Source organism: Nematolebias whitei, chromosome 23 (assembly GCF_014905685.2).
Source record: "Nematolebias whitei isolate Nwh7 chromosome 23, NemWhi1, whole genome shotgun sequence".
NCBI lineage: Eukaryota > Metazoa > Chordata > Actinopteri > Cyprinodontiformes > Rivulidae > Nematolebias > Nematolebias whitei.
Window position 1 is genome coordinate 22588383 of NC_056520.1, and position 18548 is coordinate 22606930.

The 18548-nt window shown below is 40.4% G+C and overlaps 1 protein-coding gene across 2 annotated transcripts in view; it reads right to left on the reverse strand.

Annotated features, from left to right (window-relative positions):
- Window positions 1–11239, reverse strand: part of lancl1 (LanC antibiotic synthetase component C-like 1 (bacterial)) — a 27301-nt gene extending 16062 nt beyond the window's left edge. The window contains exons 1-5 of one of the 2 annotated variants that reach the window (XM_037696633.1): window positions 11185–11239; window positions 11016–11082; window positions 10827–10940; window positions 10619–10736; window positions 6607–6817 (exon numbers count right to left, since the gene is read on the reverse strand). In XM_037696633.1, the coding sequence (XP_037552561.1) occupies window positions 6607–6817; window positions 10619–10736; window positions 10827–10913 (416 nt within the window). In that variant the 5' untranslated portion in view covers window positions 10914–10940; window positions 11016–11082; window positions 11185–11239. Of the gene's footprint in view, window positions 1–6606; window positions 6818–10618; window positions 10737–10826; window positions 10941–11015 lie in introns of both variants that reach the window. The other variant, XM_037696635.1, reaches the window with a different exon arrangement.
- Between the last annotated feature and the right edge of the window lie 7309 nt (window positions 11240–18548).

Genomic DNA, 18548 nt, shown 5'->3' on the forward strand with positions numbered 1-18548 from the left:
AGGAAGGATGGACGATGGATGGATGGAAGGAAGGATGGAAGGAAGGACAATGGATGGATAGAATGAAGAATGATGGAAGGAAGTATGGATGATGGATGGAAGGAAAGAAGGAAGGATAGACAATGGATGGATGGATGAATGGAATGATGGATGAAAGCTGTCCGAGCTCAGAAATACAATAGATATCTACAGGCATGTTAAAGGTAAAGGCTACAAGACTATATCCAAGAAGTTTCATGTTCCTCTGAACACAAGGATATAACAAAGTATAAGCTTCATGGGACTGATGCCAACTTCCCAGGGCATGGATGCAAGAGTTAATGCGACCCCAGGTTGATCTGATGGATTGTGACAATGGTAAAAAAACAGAGCAAAGGAAACCACGCAGAACCATTAAAACCTAACTCCCAGGTCAAGGAACGTCACTTTCTGATGGCATCATTTTAAATTTCAATTCAATTCAGTTTATTTATATAGCGCCAAATCACAACAACGTCTCAGGGCACTTTACAGAAACATTCACATACATAAAAGCCAATTAGTAAAGTTCTCTATCTAAGGAATCCAGCAGACAAGTTGAATCTTGGCTTTGTTGCAGTCTCCCATCTTGAGCAAGCACAGTGGCAACAGTGGAAAGGAAAAACTCCCTTTTTAAAAGGAAGAAACCTCCAGCAGAACCAGTCTCAGGACAAGTAGCCATCTGCTAAATCTAAATCATAATAAGCTCCATGGAAGAAGATCCAAGAGGGCTCCAGTGTTGATAGAAAAACACAAAAATCAGGAATTTGACTAAATGTAGCCTTATTTTGTAGGCTAGTTAACATATCCAACAAAGTTCAGTCAGGTCATCTGGATGGTTTCAGTTTTTTGTTGAGACATATAGTCCTTCATCCAAAGGACTTCATCAGTCTGAGGAGCCACAACAAACTCAGTTCCACAAGCAGCAACACACATAGTGGACCAACCAGTTCGCAGGTGATAAGATGGTTTCTGGGGCCCACCTTCTCCCCCGCCGACTCCTCCGAGGAAGTCATAGCCAAAGTGGTTCAAAACATCAAAGTTCAAGCGTTCAAAACTACTGACCAAGGTCGGCCCTCTAACACAGTGGTTCCCAACACTGGTCCTTGAGGAACACCATCCTGATGTTTTAGTTGTTTCTCTGCTCCAACACACCTGATTCAGTGATTTGATTACGTCATCAAGTTGTACAGAAGCCGGTTAATCACCCATTCAAATCAGGTATGTCAAAGCAGGGAAACAACTAAAACATGCAGGACGGTGTTCATCAAGGACCAGTATTGGGAACCACTGATCTAACAGAATCAGATTTTTAATTTTGGCCTGTAGCAAAAATTATTTTATCACCTTTTGTGGATAATTTAACACTGTGCACCTCTTCTATTCAACCGTTTTGTCTCAAATTCAACATAAATTCTTTGCAGACAAAAACTGGTTACATTTTTTAAAATGATGTTAAAAATAACATTAAGCACTGTGCGTGTGAATTCAAATGTTTGAGGAAAAACACCCTATTTCAAGTCTTTATTAAATCTGTGAAAAGTTTTATGTAAATTTGTGTAGTTCGCAGATAAACGCCTGAAATTGAGTCTAAAAGGAACCATTTCTTGCATTAATAAACTTTGTTCCCGCTCTTGGTCTGACCCCTCAACCCTTACCATGGTAGCAGCCTACCAGGAGTTAGTACCCCAGACAGAACCCAGGACCACTTAAACTCCTCCACCATGTTAACGTGGCGATTCTACCGAGGGGAACTCGGAGTAGAGCCACTGCTCCTCTACATCGAACAGTCAGTTGAGGTGGTTTCGGCGTCTGACTAAGATGCCTCATGGACACATCCCTTTGGAGATACACTGGTGAAGATTCTCAGTCATCCAGGACATGGTAAATTCAAAAAAGATGGGTTGAGAGCGGGGGGGATGAAGGAATATGTAATATGTAGCGAAACCATCTTCCAACAGAGGAGGTGGTCTCAGATTTCAACTCTCTAAAACTTATAATGCAGCTTTAGCGCTGATCCCTAGTCATTTCCACACCTATCAGGAATTTCAACAATGTTCAGTCAGGTCTTCTGGACGGTTTATTTTATTGCTGAGATGTTTCGTCCTTCGTCCAAAGGACTTCTTCAATCTGAGGATCCACCAAACAGACTGAGTACAACAAACAGCAAACTCCCAGGGCAGATAAAAACAGTTTGCTGGTGATGGATGGTGAAACCGGAGAAATCGAGAAACCATCAGGAGAAACCGTCCAGATTACTGTATTTTCTGCCGTAAACGTCGCTCCGCCCTATAAGTCGCATCAGTCCAAATATGTATAATAAAGTGGAAAAATCCATAAATACATCCCTTCGCCATATAAGTTACATCTATTATGTGTCAACGCTGATGCGTCGTGTCACGCGTCGTGTTACGCGTCGTGTTACGCGTCGTGTTACGCGTCGTGTTACGCGTCGTGTTACGCGTCGTGTTACGCGTCGTGTTACGCGTCATCTTTTTTGCATGAACTTTTTTGAATTTGTAATTAATAGCCACTTTTACCTATTACATGATACAACTTACTGCCTTACTACTCTGCTGCCATCTAGTGGCTGAAAATGGTAGTGTTCAATTTTTTCAGTCTGAATGAAAACGGTCATATCTCAGCCAAACATTGGTTTATAAATATGGGGGAGAAAAAATCTATAAATATGTCGCTTTGGCCTATAAGTCACAGGGCATGCAAATTATGCAAAAACAAAAAAAAACTGCGACTTATAGGGCGAAAATATGGTACCTGACTGAACAATGTTGGATTTTTACCTGGATTATTGAGCATAAAATGTGGTTCAAAACCAAAAAAGTCTATGCTCAATAATCCAGGTATACAATCCAACATTTCTCAGTCAGGTCATCTGGACAGTTTCTTTTTTTGCCGAAACGTTTCACCTTCCATCCAGAAGGCTTCATCAGTCAAGGAAACACACAACACAAAACTGATTCTTCCCCCAAACAGCTTACTCCAAAGTGGACTTTTTTGGTTTTGAACCAGTTTGACACGACTGTTGACGAGGAGGGGTGTGCCAAAGACGCCCTCTTAGCACCAACATAACTGGTTTGTTCCACTTTGGAGTAAGCTGTTTGGGGGAAGAATCAGTTTTGTGTTGTGTGTTTCCTTGACTTCTGAAGACTTCTGAATAGAAGGTGAAACCTTTCTGCAAAAAAAGAAACTGTCCAGATGACCTGACTGAAAATTGTTGGATGAAATATGGTGTTTTGAACCACTTTGACATGACTGTCTCTGAGGAGTTGATGGGGGAGAGGGTTAGCCCCGGAGGTCACCTTATCACCAGCAAACTGTTTCTTTCCCACTATGGAAGTGTGCTGCTTGTGAGACTCAGTTTGTTTGTAGCTCCTCAGATTGAATAAGTCCTTTGGATGATGGACAAAACATCAGCAAAAAAAGAAACCATCCAGATGACCTGACTGAACTTTATTGGATTTGTACCTGGATTGTTGAACATGAACTTTGGTATCAGGAATTTCATTCATGTCACCAGAGTGGCTCCGCTGCAAATCCAACTAACAAACCCCTATTTATTGTGAGGATTGATAGGGCAATCTGCATATGTATCTAGCTTACTTCAGCTATATATAACTCGAACCCCACTCTCTGTTCTTTGAAATGAGAAAGCTCCTCGGATAAGACTTCTCATCCCATACATGAAGCTGTTGTTGAACTGGACAGCTCATTCAGTGACAGATTACTGCATCCTAAATGCACAAAGGAGCGTTACTGCAGGTCCTTCCTCCCAGCAGCTGTTAAGACTCAACAACATCACTGCTCCCAACAAACTCAGTAAGTATTAAATACACGCTGACCTCTGCTCAATCACCCACTCTATCTATAATACTGTACTGTCAATAGTCTGTCCTTCTCATTGTTCAATACATATTGAACACTGTACACTGTACATCTTGATATGCCCATTTTTTTTAAAACTGCACAGTATTTTCTATTATAGTCTTGTAAAGTATATGGTTATTGTTTATTTCTTTATATATATATTTATTTACATTTTAAGAACTTTTTTGTGTGAACCTTTATATCTGTTATTGCTGTTACACTTGAATCCCCCCACTGTGGCACAATAAAGGCTGTTTCTATTCTGTTCCATTCTTTTCTATTCTTCTGTTACAAAATAAAATCCAGTAGTTTTTTTTTGTCTTGAACTTTTTTCAAACTCCCTATGGAGACTTTCTGGGCGTGTCCCACTGGGAAGAAAAACTAGGACAGACCCAGAATTCACTGGGTGGATTTCATATCCTCTCTGGCGAGGGATCACTTATTATTATTATTATTATTACACCTTTATTTATACACGTTAGTTCCCACTGAGCCTAGAAGACTCATTTACAAGAGAAACTTGTTACATACAACATACAGGCGTCACTTTGGGATCCTCCAGGAGGAGCTGGAGAGTATCGCTGGAGAAGGAGATCTACGGGATCTGCTGCATCCGCAACCCAACCACGGATAAGTGGTAGAAGATGGAGATCATCATTGAAAGGTACCAACAAATATCGGTCTTTAACTATTTGTATCATAAATGTGAAGATTAATTGAGCAGGTGAGTTACTTAGACTTGATCATTAAACTGAACTTGTTTCTATGGCAGCGTATTTATTATATCAACATGATTTGATACAAGACAATTAACAAATGGAGAATTCAGTGGTTCCCAGCCCTGCTCCTTGAGGAACACCATCCTGCATGTTTTGTTTCCCTGCTCCAACACACCTGATACAGTGATATATTTACAGTGCCTTGCGAAAGTATTCGGCCCCCTTGAACTTTTCAACCTTTTGCCACATTTCAGGCTTCAAACATAAAGATATAACATTTTAATTTTTTGTGAAGAATCAACAAGTGGGACACAATCGTGAAGTGGAATGAAATTTATTGGATGTGTCAAACTTTTTTAACAAATAAAAAACTGAAAAGTGGGGCGTGCAATATTATTCGGCCCCCTTGCGTTAATACTTTGTAGCGCCGCCTTTTGCTGCAGTTCCAGCTGCAAGTCTCTTGGGGTTTGTCTCTGTCAGTTTTGCACATGGAGAGACTGAACTTCTTGCCCATTCTTCCTGCAAAACAGCTCGAGCTCAGTGAGGTCGGATGGAGAGCGTTTGTGAACAGCAGTCTTCAGCTCTTTCCACAGATTCTCGATTGGATTCAGGTCTGGACTTTGACTTGGCCATTCCAAGACATGGATACGTTTATTTCTGAACCATTCCATTGTAGATTTGGTTTTATGTTTTGGATCATTGTCTTGTTGGAAGATAAATCTCCGTCCCAGTCTCAGGTCTCTTGCAGACTCAAACAGGTTTTCTTCCAGAGTGGTCCTGTATTTGGCCCCATCCATCTTCCCATCAATTCTGACCATCTTCCCTGTCCCTGCTGACGAAAAGCAGGCCCAAACCATGATACTGCCACCACCATGTTTGGCAGTGGAGATGGTGTGTTCAGGGTGATGAGCTGTGTTGCTTTTACGCCAAACATATTGTTTTGCATTGTGGCCAAACGGTTAGATTTTGGTTTCATCTGACCAGAGCACCATCTTCCACATGTTTGGTGTGTCTCCCAGGTGCTTGTGACAAACTTTAAACACTTTTTATGGATATCTTTGAGAAATGGCTTTCTTCTTGCCACTCTTCCATAAAGGCCAGATTTGTGCAGTGTACAACTGATTGTTGTCCTATGGACAGACTCTCCCACCTCAGCTGTAGATCTCTGCAGTTCATCCAGAGTGATCATGGGCCTCTTGGCTGCATCTCTGATCAGTCTTCTCCTTGTTCGAGATGAAAGTTTAGAGGGACGGCCGGGTCTTGGTAGATTTGCAGTGGTCTGATACTCCTTCCATTTTAATATGATTGCTTACACAGTGCTCCTTGGGATGTTTAAAGCTTGGGAAATCTTTTTGTATCCAAATCCGGCTTTAAACTTCTCCACAACAGCATCTCGGACCTGCCTGGTGTGTTCCTTGGTCTTCATTATGCTCTCTGCGCTTTGAACAGAACCCTGAGACTATCACAGAGCAGGTGCATTCATACGGAGACTTGATTACACACAAGTGGATTCTATTTATCATCATCAGTCATTTGGGACAACATTGGATCATTCAAAGATCCTCACTGAACTTCTGGAGTGAGTTTGCTGCACTGAAAGTAAAGGGGCCGAATAATATTGCAAGCCCCATTTTTCAGTTTTTTATTTGTTAAAAAAGTTTGACACATCCAATAAATGGCATTCCACTTCAAGATTGTGTCCCACTTGTTGTTGATCCTTCACAAAAAAATTAAAATTTTATATCTTTATGTTTGAAGCCTGAAATGTGGCAAAAGGTTGAAAAGTTCAAGGGGGCCGAATACTTTCGCAAGGCACTGTACTTCCTCATTTTCTGCAGAAGCCTGGAAATCACCCATTAATTAAAATCTGGTGTGTCGTAGCAGGAAAAGACTAAAACATGCAGGATGGGGTTCCTCAAGGGCCACTGTTGGGAACCCCCGAGTTAGATAACCAACTGTGAGGAGTTTCAGCTTTAGTAATGACCTGTTGATGCAATCATCTGCCTCCTGCGTTCTCTGTAGGCGAGAGTAGACCACAGCAGCAACCGCATACGGCCCTGCGTCGCCGCACAGGAAGGTGACATCATGGCGTCGGGTCAAACAGTTAAGGCTGCGGCTGACGTATTCAAACGCTTTCTGAAGTAAGGCATGTTCGTTAAACACGCTGTGGAGGTGCAGGTAGAGCAAAGCAATGCCTGGAAACAAACAAATGCACCCTGCGATAAATATTTTAAATGCTTATCAAGAGGTTTGGATCATTTAATCATCTTTTTATGTGAATCAATAAACGTACTTAGCATACGTCTTCATTTGAATGGTGGACTGAAGAATAGACAACTGAGATACGGTCATTTATTTGTTCAAACTAGAAAAGTAAAATTTAAATTCAAAATAAAATTCAATAAAAAATATTGGTAGCAAAAGATACAACAAATGTCCAGCAGAGAAAACTTTAACTTGAACATTTTTCTTGCTAAAACCCTTTATAACCACAGATTTTATTTTCAGGGGTTTAAGCACAAAATGAAAAATATATATATATTTTTTGAAAATATTCCTTTACTAAAAGAGACCATTATTTGATAATTAAAGACCTACGGTATTTTATAAAAACTGTATTGCACTGCTGAAAGGAAGAGGTGGACTGTCTGTGTGCAAGTCAGTCTGTTAGCAAAATATCTCATGTGCTACTGGACAGATTTTAAGGACACTTTCACAAAGTAATTAATGAATGTACCATGAATTATTTATTGGTGTAAATTTTTTTTTTACAAGATGGCCACCAATGCTACTAAACATTAGCCGACATATAAAATGTCAACAACTTGTTCAATTTTAGAAATTCTTCTTTTGGCTGCTCCCTTCTTCAGGGGTCACCACAGTGATCTAAGTCGCACAGACCACAGAGCTACCACAGCCCTTCGTGTGGAGCAGAGAGCGGCTGTCTAGGGAACCCGGGGGAGCAGATGGTGGGGGTTAAGGGTCTTGCTCAAGGGTCCAGCGTGGGGTAAATGAGGGTGGAGGCAGGTGTGGATGTTTCACCTTTCCCTCCCACATTTTAATGTTGTCAGTCCGGGGAGATGAACCGGCGACCTTCCAATCACAGGCCCACCTTCCCTAGCCTCTGCACCACCACTCCCCCACCATTCAATTTTACAAATACTGAGTTAAAATAAGATGTGGAAGTAGCTGAGTAATGCCAGACATCTTGTGGTACATTTAGGTATTTTCAAGGTTTAACAAAAATGGCTACAACTCCATTTCTCAACAAAACACAATCTTAGCCTAAAACATTGGCACCTTTTGAAGTCCATAAATTCAAACATTATAGACAAAAAAGTGTTTATTTATAGATTTATTTCATTTGGAGACAACTGATATGTCACTTGTTTCATTAAACTGACCTTTATTTACTTATTGGAATGAATTAAAAACATTAAAAAAAAAAAAAAAAACCTTTGGCTGCCTCAGAGGAGTTGACCCGGGAGAGAGTGGGCCCCAGAAACCATCTTATCACCAGCAAATTGGTGGTTTAAACCTAATTCAGTAAATGTGTCCTTTCTGCTTTCTTCTGCTAAATTAGAATTGTTTTTCCATTTTAGCTACATTGCAGGATGTATTTTAGCTAACTTCAGCTGTTTTTCAGCAAGTTCTTGTGCAATAAGCATTCACACTGCATTTTCACAGGAAATGCGGTTTCTCTAATTATTATTACTATTTTTATTATTAAACAGGCCTCTTGTAAATGAGTGCTGGTGACTCAATGAGACTAACCTGTGTAAATAAAGGTTGAATGAATATTTTGACAGGGTGCGTTCCGGTAACTGTCTGCTTGGATCTGGTAGCTCTCAGGCTTACTGATAATAAAGTTATGAACAAATATGACTGCCTTGAACGAATGAAACTTATATTGGATATGTAAACGGAAAACAATTACATAAACACTCATTTTAAACACAACAGCCACTTCTTTCTGTAGCATTTCTGCTTCTACCCTTAAAAAAAAATCTCCGCCCCTAAAAGAGTGGTGGAGGTGAGTGCCGAGCTGACCAGGCTGTCGTACATGGCCAGGAGCCCACAGGCAGCCGCCACACTTGCCAAGTCTGCTTTTTATAAGCGACTTTGGGCTTGTTTTTGTCCAAAGTCGCTTGCTAATCTTGTGAGTCCCGGGTTGCAGTTTTTTGGGCTTGTTTTGAAAGTTAAGTTGCTTATTTGGGCTTGACTTTCTTTCCGAGTGAAACTAGTTGATTATCTCCCAGCTCCTCACAATAAAGCAAAAGACGAGTAGGTAGTTTGTCCCTTCCACACCCGTTTCTTGTTTATCGCTCCCGCCCAAGTTGGCGAGGCGTCAGGCAAACACATAGACATTAGCTATGTTTACATGAACATAAGTCATCGGATCAAACGGCCGTTCGGAATAAAAACACGTCACGTAAACACCCCGTTCGGGTTATTTTTTTGTTTATTCAGCGTGATCCGAAATAATTTGTGATCAGAACGAAACGGGTGGTTTACGCCGATTCATAACCATAAACACGTGAACACGTAACACACGTAACACGTGATCTGTTCGTTTTAATCTGATGGTGAAAAACTGACCTGACTGCGCATGTGCGACTTTGTCATTTCCGCCAGGCTAACGCTAATAATATTAGCATGTGGGGGAAGCAAAACTGGTCAGTGAGCAACACGGCATTTCTTCTAGAAACTTTGAAAGAGCTCAAAATGATCTGTATCACCTGTAGCTCAGTCAGGGAGTGCAGTAACGTCTCCAGTGTTATTAAAACCTGTCGCGGGTCCATTTTAGGTGCTCAGGTTTGTTTACGTTCATCCAGGAAGTAAACCGGAAGTAGAACTTCTTCTTCTGTGGTTTTTTTTAAAGTAGAGTTTACCACTCTGCGCATGTCAGTACTTCTGTTCGGAACAAGGCCCGCTGCATGTAAACGCTCATCATGAACAGATTGTGCCCATGTGAACAATACATTCGAACTAGAAAGTTCCTGGAGAAACTTTAACGGGGACTGCCTATTTATTATTAATAATAAATATTAATATTAATGATTACAAATATTAATAAGCAATACTAATTATTAATATAAATAATTATTAACATGTTGTTAATTTATTATTATTAAAATAGTAATAATTAATATTCAATATTAATAATATTTACACAAATAATTAGTGTTAATATTAAATACTACTTATTAATATTATTATTTATATTAACATTTATAATCATCAACATTAATAATTTATAATTATTATTAATAATTAATTAATAATATTAGGTGATAATAGGTAATAATAGGTGCCTTGCATGCATTGCATAATGCACTGCCTTCCTTCCATGTTAAACCAAAATGGCTCCATACGTTACTCAGGTTCTATGAAGAGTTTTCTCTTATTCATTTTCTATGGGAAATTTGGCATCTTTGTTAGCAAAGTATGTCGCCATGGTAACTGTGAATGCCAATAAAAGTAATTGCACACATCACGGGGCCGAGCCAGTCGTTTTGATATAACTTTTGTGGGGGTAGACGCTGTGGTTCGGGCCGCATTAACCGAGATAGAAATGTAGACACTCTTCCGAGGTGTAGAATATGAAAACATTTCAATCCGGTCAAAAAATTTTGCGCATGTAAACATAGCTATTAATCCTATGGGTGCACACTGTGGCCGACCACTAGGGGGCTTCACTCACACGCAGATGTCAGGATTCATTCAACCTTTATTTAGACAGGATGTTGTTTTTTTAAATATGTAGAAAAAAAATACATAATGCAAAATGTATTTTTTTTATCAGAGCTTAAAAGTATGTTATTTAAAGTGTTTTGCATAATTCTGCTGTTGTTTATGTGTAATGCCATAATAAATGTATGTTTATACTGTTTAAAAATGGCCTCTGTTTTACACAGTGTGGTGGGTTGCCAGTTGGGCTAGAGCTAGTTGCTTGTTTCTATCGCGAGATCTGGCAACACTGATTGTGAACTCACCTGTCCAGCCTGTGTAAGCAGTGCAGTCTCTTGGATCAGCAGACTCCAGCCCATGCTCTATGACAGCTAGAAGCTCGCTGACTTTGCTGCTCAACCTCTGGGCAAACTCTGGCGTGATCTTAAGTGGGGGAGGAGAAGGGAACAAAACAAGAGAACCGTCTTAAACACGAGAACGCTGCACTTCGTCATCATGTTCTCAACAATGTACCTTTCCCTGAGAGTCAAACAACGCCTGTGTATACGCAGGGTTTCCATCGTAGTCATGATATGGGTTCCTTAACGCTCTCGTGTCCATTTTTCAGTCTTACTTGTTTCGGCACCACTTGAAAAAACAATGCGGGATGTAAGTGAGGGTTAAACACAGTCAGAAGCTGCCATGCCTGAGCTACACACCCACCAACAATGAAGCTCCGAGTTAGCGTCGCCGCTAAAGCTAGCGGTTAGCGTCCAGTGGCGCACAATATCTGTTCAAAAATAATAAAATTCGTTGAAGATTTTTTTTTAATCTATACTGTATAAAAATTAAAGCAAATTAAACTAAAATAGTTTATTACGTGTAAACCTACGCTGCAAGCGCTGCAATGTTGATCTTCGGCTTCTTTGTGTAAAAATTCACTGACTGCGTATTAGCAGCAGTTAGCTCGCTAGCGCCACTTAAAGTTGTGGAAGTGGTACTGCAGCTTAAAAAACGCCTTGGTAAATAGTCTGTACTGTACTTATATAGCACCGTTCTAGCTTACAGCTCTTTACAACACAATCTGTGTCCTCATTTACCCATTCATACAGCACTCTACTAGATTTATACAAAGAATAATCAGCGCTTTAGCACGTTCATTTACCCTTTATTTAGTCTCATTGAGCCACGAGAACTCATTTTCAAGAGAGACCTGTTTAGGGAGCAGATGGGGGTTAAGGGTCCTTGCTCATGGGCCCAGGGTGGGGCAAATGAGGGCAAGTGTGGGTGCTTCCCCTATCCCACGCACAATTTTGATGTTGTCGGGGCCAGGGCGTGAACCGGCGATCTTCGGATCACAGGCCCACCTCTCTAGCCTCTGCGCCACCACTCCCCCATAATTCCCTCACAATCACTGATGTGACACACATTAAAGTCAAAGTTTCTTTATTTGTCATATGCACCAAATGTGGTGGAACGAACATGTGTACACTGGGTCCCAGTTACATCCAACAATAAAATGTAAAAGAAAAACAGTAATAAGATCTAAGATATGAACTAAGAAAAACATCAACTAAAAATACACTAAGCAGTAATAGTACAAAAACAATGAAAGCAATACACCGAACAGCAGCAGGGCAGCACGGTGGTGCAACTGGTAGAGCTGCTGCTTCTCAGCGAGCAGGTCCCTGGTTCAAATCCCGGTCTGGGGGCCTCTCTGGGTGGAGTTTGCATGTTCTGTGCATGTGTGGGTTTTCTCTGGGTGCTCCGGTTTCCTCACACAGACCAAAAACATGCATGTTAGGCTGATTGGTAATTAAATTGTTCCTAGGTGTGAGTGAGCGAGTGAATGATTGTTTGTCTTGTTTGTCTCTATGTGACCCTGTGATGGACTGGAGACCAGTCCAGGGTGTACCCCGCCCCTCACGCAGTGATTGCTGGACATAGACACGGGCGACCCCAGTGACCCAAAATGGAAGAAGCGGGTAAAAGATAATGGATGGATGAACAGCACAAACATGAATCTGTGTGAGCAGATGTACATGCATGAACACAGCAACATGAAACAGATCAGCAGCAACATGAAACAGATCAGCAGCAACATGATGTGATTTTTCCACAGTGATTATCCTGGTTAGAGATTAATGAGTCTAACAGCCTCAGGGTAGAAGCTGTTCCTCAGTCTAGTGGTTCTACTCTTAATGCTCCTCAACCTCCTTCCTGAGGGGAGTGGGACAAAAAGTGTGTGTGCTGGGTGAGTGGGGTCCTTCATGATGCAGGTGGCTCTCTTCCTGCATCTAGAGGTGTAAATGTCTGTGATGGTGGGGAGGCTGACTCCAACAGTCTTCTGTGCAGCCTTCATGCCACAAGTTGATGCTGAAGCACAGGATGCTCTCCACTGCACATGACAGGGAGCCAAAGGAGAGAAGCTAAAACTGGAGAGATATGATTTTTCCTACTAACTCTCCTACTAACTAATTTTCTTCTTTAAATCACTTCTTGCTCTGCTGCCTTCATACATCTCCTACATGTCACTACATGAGTGCAGCTACAGTGTGCACTTCCAGGACATTATTACCTGCAGTGTTCCCTCAGTGCAGACTGAATTAGGCAAAAGGGCCTTCTCCTACTCCACTCCTGTTTCCTGGAATATCTTGCAAAAATATCTGAAGCTCTCGACCTTGACCTCTCTAAGTGGCTTCAAACATTTAAGTTCCTGACAAGAACTAATGCAGACATGTTCCTGTTTTTAGTTTTCTACACCGCCTTATAATCTAGCTGTTTTTTTTTTTTTTTGCTACTTATTCCATTTTGACTGTCCTTTTGGTTGCCATTTTATTTCAATTTGTTTAAAAAAAGAAGAAAAAAATTAATTTGTATGCCTCTTTTATGATTGTGTATTGTTGTCATCATTCTTTGTTAAAGAAATCAGGTCTCTCTTGTAAATGAGTCCCCAAGCCTCAATGGGATTAACCTGTATAAATAAATGTTGAATGAATGAAAAAAAAAACCCGTCAGTTAAGACTCTGGCAGCAGCATTTTGGATCAACCGAAGACGTTTTAAAGAAATATTTGGACACCCAGATAATAAACCATTGCAATAGTCCAGTCTAGACGTGACAAATGCATGAACCAGTTTTTCTGCATCATTTTTAGATAAGATGTTTCTAATTTTAGTGATATTACACAGATGGAAGAAGGCAGTTCTAGTAACTTTTTTAATGTGGGGGTAAAAGACATGACCTGATCAAAAACAACACCAAGATTTTTAACATTAGAGCTGGAGGCCAGATTAATGTCATCCAAGGAGGGAAAAAGACTGAAAAATGTATTCCTAAAATGCTCAGGTCCAAAAATTTAAACTTTAGTCTTGTCTGAATTTAAAATCAGAAAATTTAGGGTCATCCAGGTTTTTATGTCTTTAAGACATGCTTGTAGTCAAAGTAGTTGATTGGATTCATTGTGTTTCATGGACAAATATATATCATCAGCATAACAATGAAAATTTATCCCATGCTGTTTAATAACTTTACCTAATGGAAGCATATACAAGGTAAAGAGTATTTGTCCAAGCACTGAACCTTGAGGAACTCCATGACTAACTTTGGCGTATGATGAAGATTCATTATTTACATTTATAAATTGGAATCTATCAGATAAATATGATTTAAACCTGTTTAGAGACGTTCCTGTAATTCCAATATCATATTCAAGTCTTTGTAATATAATATTTTGAACAACTGTGATATGAACTAAGAAAAATGTTAAACTAAAAATATGCTAAGCACTAGTAGCATAAAAACATTACGTTGAACAGCAGCATGAACACGAGTCTCTGTGAGCAGATGAGCACGCATGAACACATCAACATGAAATAGATCAGCAGCAACATGGAACAGATCAGCAGCAACATGAAACAGATCAGCAGCAACATGATGTGATTTTTCACAGTGATTATTCTAGTTAGAGATTAATGAGTCTAACAGCCTCAGGGTAGAAGCTGTTCCTCAGTCTAGTGGTTCTACACTTAATGCTCCTCAACCTCCTTCCTGAGGGGAGCGGGGCAAAAAGTGTGTGTGCTGGGTGAGTGAGGTCCTTCATGATGCAAGTGGCCCTCTTCCTGCATCTGGAGGTGTAGATGTCTGTGATGGTGGGGACGCTCACTCCAACAGACTTCTGTGCAGCCTTCACCACTCTCTGCAAAGCTTTTCTTTCTGAAGCTGTGCAGCCTCCATGCCACACGTTGATGCTGGAGCACAGGATGCTCTCCACTGCACACCTGTAGAAGGAGGTGAGGACTGAGCTTCCCAGACCAGCTCGCCTCAGCCGCCTGAGGAAGTAGAGTCTCTGATGAGTTTTCTTGATCAGGCTGGTGGTGTAGCATAAAAAAATATTAATGAAGAAAACTTCATGCAGATGAAATTTTTAAACACAAATATACATTTTTCTGGAGATGCACCAATCAAAGTTACAATTTCACAACTATCGCAACATATTTACCTTCATAAAAGAGCTTGGTGAACCTGAGGATTCTGCAGATTTAAACAAAATAAAATTTAAAAAAATGATTCACCTTTATTTAACCAAATCCCACTGAGATCACAGATCTCTTGTGCAAGGGAGGCCTGGGCCTGAAGGCAGCCTAACATGCATGTTTGTGGTCTGTGGGAGGAAACCGGAGTACCAGGAGAAAACCTACGCAAGCATGAGAAGAACATGCATACTCCACACAGAAAGACCCCAGGTCCAACCAGCGATTGAACTCAGGACCTTCTTGCTGTGATGCAACAGTGCTAACCCCTGAGCTGTTGTGCTGCAGATAATTCCTGCACTTACAGAGACTGCAGGCCTGCTGGTGATGGGCATTCTGGACCAATCCTTCAATCTTCGTGAATGACGCAGTTTAAAAAAGGAGAACACTGATGTCTATCTGATCTGTGACACCGATGTGATGATTCACCGTAGTACTTGATTCTGAACAATGTTTTATTTAGGAAAATTACCAGCTTCTCTCTGCCACATCTGTCTATAACTCACTCTTGATGCAGGTCAAGATGCTTGCCTCGGTCACATGGCGACCCATTCGCCAGCAAATCAGGGGAATCCAGTGTGTCTATGCAAGAAGATCAACTGCTGGAGATCGCAAATGACAGTGGCCTTAAAAGTATGTTTGATACAGCGACTCTGCCGGTGTTCTGGATTAAAGTCATGGCAGAAAACCCTGAGATCACCACAACAGCACTGAAACCCTGTTGCCATTTTTAACATCCTATCTGTGTGAAGCAGGGTTTTCTGCAGTGACAGCAACCAAAACAAAATTACAGAGCATACTGGACATCAGCGACACACCTCGGGTGTCATTGTCTCCCATTACCCCTAGATGGGATTGTCTTGTTGCAGAGAAACAAGCTCAGGGCTCCCACTGATTCAGTGTTATGGTGAGTTGTATTGTTCATGCACTTTATATTTGTTTTCGTGGTGTATCTTATGTTGAAGGCATGTTTAACCTTTACTATTACGATCAGAGTGTGGGGTTGAGAGGTGTTACTCATGTTACGATGTTGACGTGATGTTACGAGGACGCTGATAATAAAGTTGCATACACAGTGGATTCACTTTTATTGTTATATTTAGAAAATACCAGTTTTTATGAAGGTTGTATCGTTTTATTTTGTTGTATTCATCCGCCACACTTTAAAGGCCGGTCTGTGCAAAAAAGGATGAGGACCACGGATCTAAATAAATGCTTGGAAAAGTTCAGCTAAAAGCTGATGCAAATTTGTATCACCTTGAACTGTCAAGTTTCCCCGCTTGCCTTGACTTTACGTGACTTCTTTTTGAGGTTCTTACGTTCAGGACTGTTTTGTACTCCAATGCTTCCCATCTTGATGACTTGAGCAACCTCGTCTTTGAAAAGTGCAAATGAAGCCGACAATTAGATTGTCCACCGAAGCCGGAATCGCCTCCATCATCATTGTCAGCTTTTTGTTTTTACCTGTCTTGCTTTTTATGTCTGTTTGCTCCAGTATTTCCACATCAAATGACCGGGCAGCTGCAGGTGAAGGTTGATCATGCGGTGCAAACATCAAGACTTTGCTCATATACCTTGGGACTGTATTACCTTGCCTTGAGGGACAAAGAATGGAAATGAGGTTGAAAATGCAAGAAATTTCAGAGGGAGACCTTCGATTTGATTAAAGGCTCTCCTTGAAAGACATATTAATAAGCTGCCTTTCCATCCCAATGCACCACTGAGGGGGGAAAAGGGAAAAATATTAAATACAGATATCGATCATCCTTCATTCTTGTTGCAAGCAGAGGAAAAAAACACATTTTAAAGCATCAACAAATTTGATGATTTCTAAGTTTTCTTATAATCAGTAATTTACCATCTGGAAAAATTGTATGTAAAGAATAAAGCCTCCTTATATCTAAAGTCCACAATATGAAGTGTGTGAAGTTCATGGTATTTGTCAAGAAACACTCCTAAACACGTTTTTTGTCACGGTAATGAAAGTAAGTAAGTAACTTCAGTCTTCATTCACACCCGTCAAACACAATCCATGTCACCCCAACAGGAAGCGACAGCCTGACCAAGTGAAGTCCAGATTATTTCTGACTGATTTACCCTGCTGCCCATCACCACACTTTCACTGATCTCTGCCTGAGTCCTTCGTCTCTCCATCTCCCATCACGCTTTGATGTTCCCACGAATGCTTGGCCTGCTGCTCCAGTGTGCAAAAAGTCTGCCGCTCCAGCCTCAGCAGTAGCCCGTAGCACCAGGACCTGTCCCCTGGTCTCTGTTGTCCAAGAATATGACTTGAGACGAAAGTGAATTACACACTCAATATTCAGTTTAACCCGGGGATAATGGGTGTGAAGGTGTAGGTACAAACCTGCTTTTGGCCACAGCTAAACCCTGAATATTATAATAATGTTTATTAATTGATGTGTGAAGGCAGCTACGGGGACCTCACTGAGCTCAAATCTAATATCTCTAAAGTGACAGGCAACTATATCATATTGTATTGTGGTGCGTTATACTTCAAGATCAAGTGTCTTTATTGTCATTCGCATCACATGTGGTACATGAGGTGGAACAAAATTGAGTACTCAAGGTCCCAGTTACACCCAAAAGTATCAAAAATAAAAAGTATAAAAAGAAACAGTATATAAGGATCTCAGATATACACTAAGATATACTGTCACAAAAGGCTGGTGCTGGTGAACCCAATGGTGCAGGCAGGCAAGCAAGGGCTCAAGATGGATATATAAAAATAAATAATTTATTAACAAAACAAAGAGCTGAGAGGGCAGCAAAACAAACAGAATGATAAGGATGTACTCACGAAACAAACAGGTCATCACCAGTGGACAGAAGACAATGCTAGGACAAGGACTAACACAGAGACACAGGCTTATATACAGGAAACACCAATTAGACAAAGTAAAGACAGCTGTGAGTAATCACAGATGCCAAAGAAAGAGACAAAAGTTGCAAGACATTAACATGACACAAGATGGGGCTCGATACTAAGAAACACAAACCCTATAAAGAGAAACAGAGGATCCGGGGAGCACAGACATAAACACAACACCAGGGACAAAACCACAACTCCTACATATATGCTAAACGAATGCTAAACAATATGCTAAAAGATCTAAGATATACGATAAACACTAATAATGTAAAATATGGTATTTTAAACAGCAGCCTGAACATGAGTCTGTAGTGAGTAGATGGGTATGAATGAAAACACACATGAGATAGTTCTAATATTGTATCAGAAGAAAGTTTGTAACATACTCTATCATAACTTATTTTATTGTATCATGTTTTTGTAACTTGTATTGCATCATGCTGTAACTTATAATGCCTTGTGTTGTGCCATATTTTATATTGAGTTGTATCATAAATTTACGTGGCTCTTTAAAATCAGGTTATATCACTGAACACCTGACACTTTTTATTTATAAGATTGTTTTTGTTCCAAAGTAGTTTGAATTTTTGTATTGTATCATATATAATGTGCCATAACATACCATACCAGTCGTATCATATCGTACCGTACCACTTTATTTATATAAAAAAAACACTTAAAAAACAATAGTAACAAAACAAACCAAAGTGATATCCTGATGCATGCTCAATAATCCAGGTAGAAAAATCTAAAAAAGTTAAATCTGGTCCTCTGGACATTCAAAAAAACCCAAAACAAAGCAAAACAACAAAAAATGTAGAAACGTTTCGTCTCT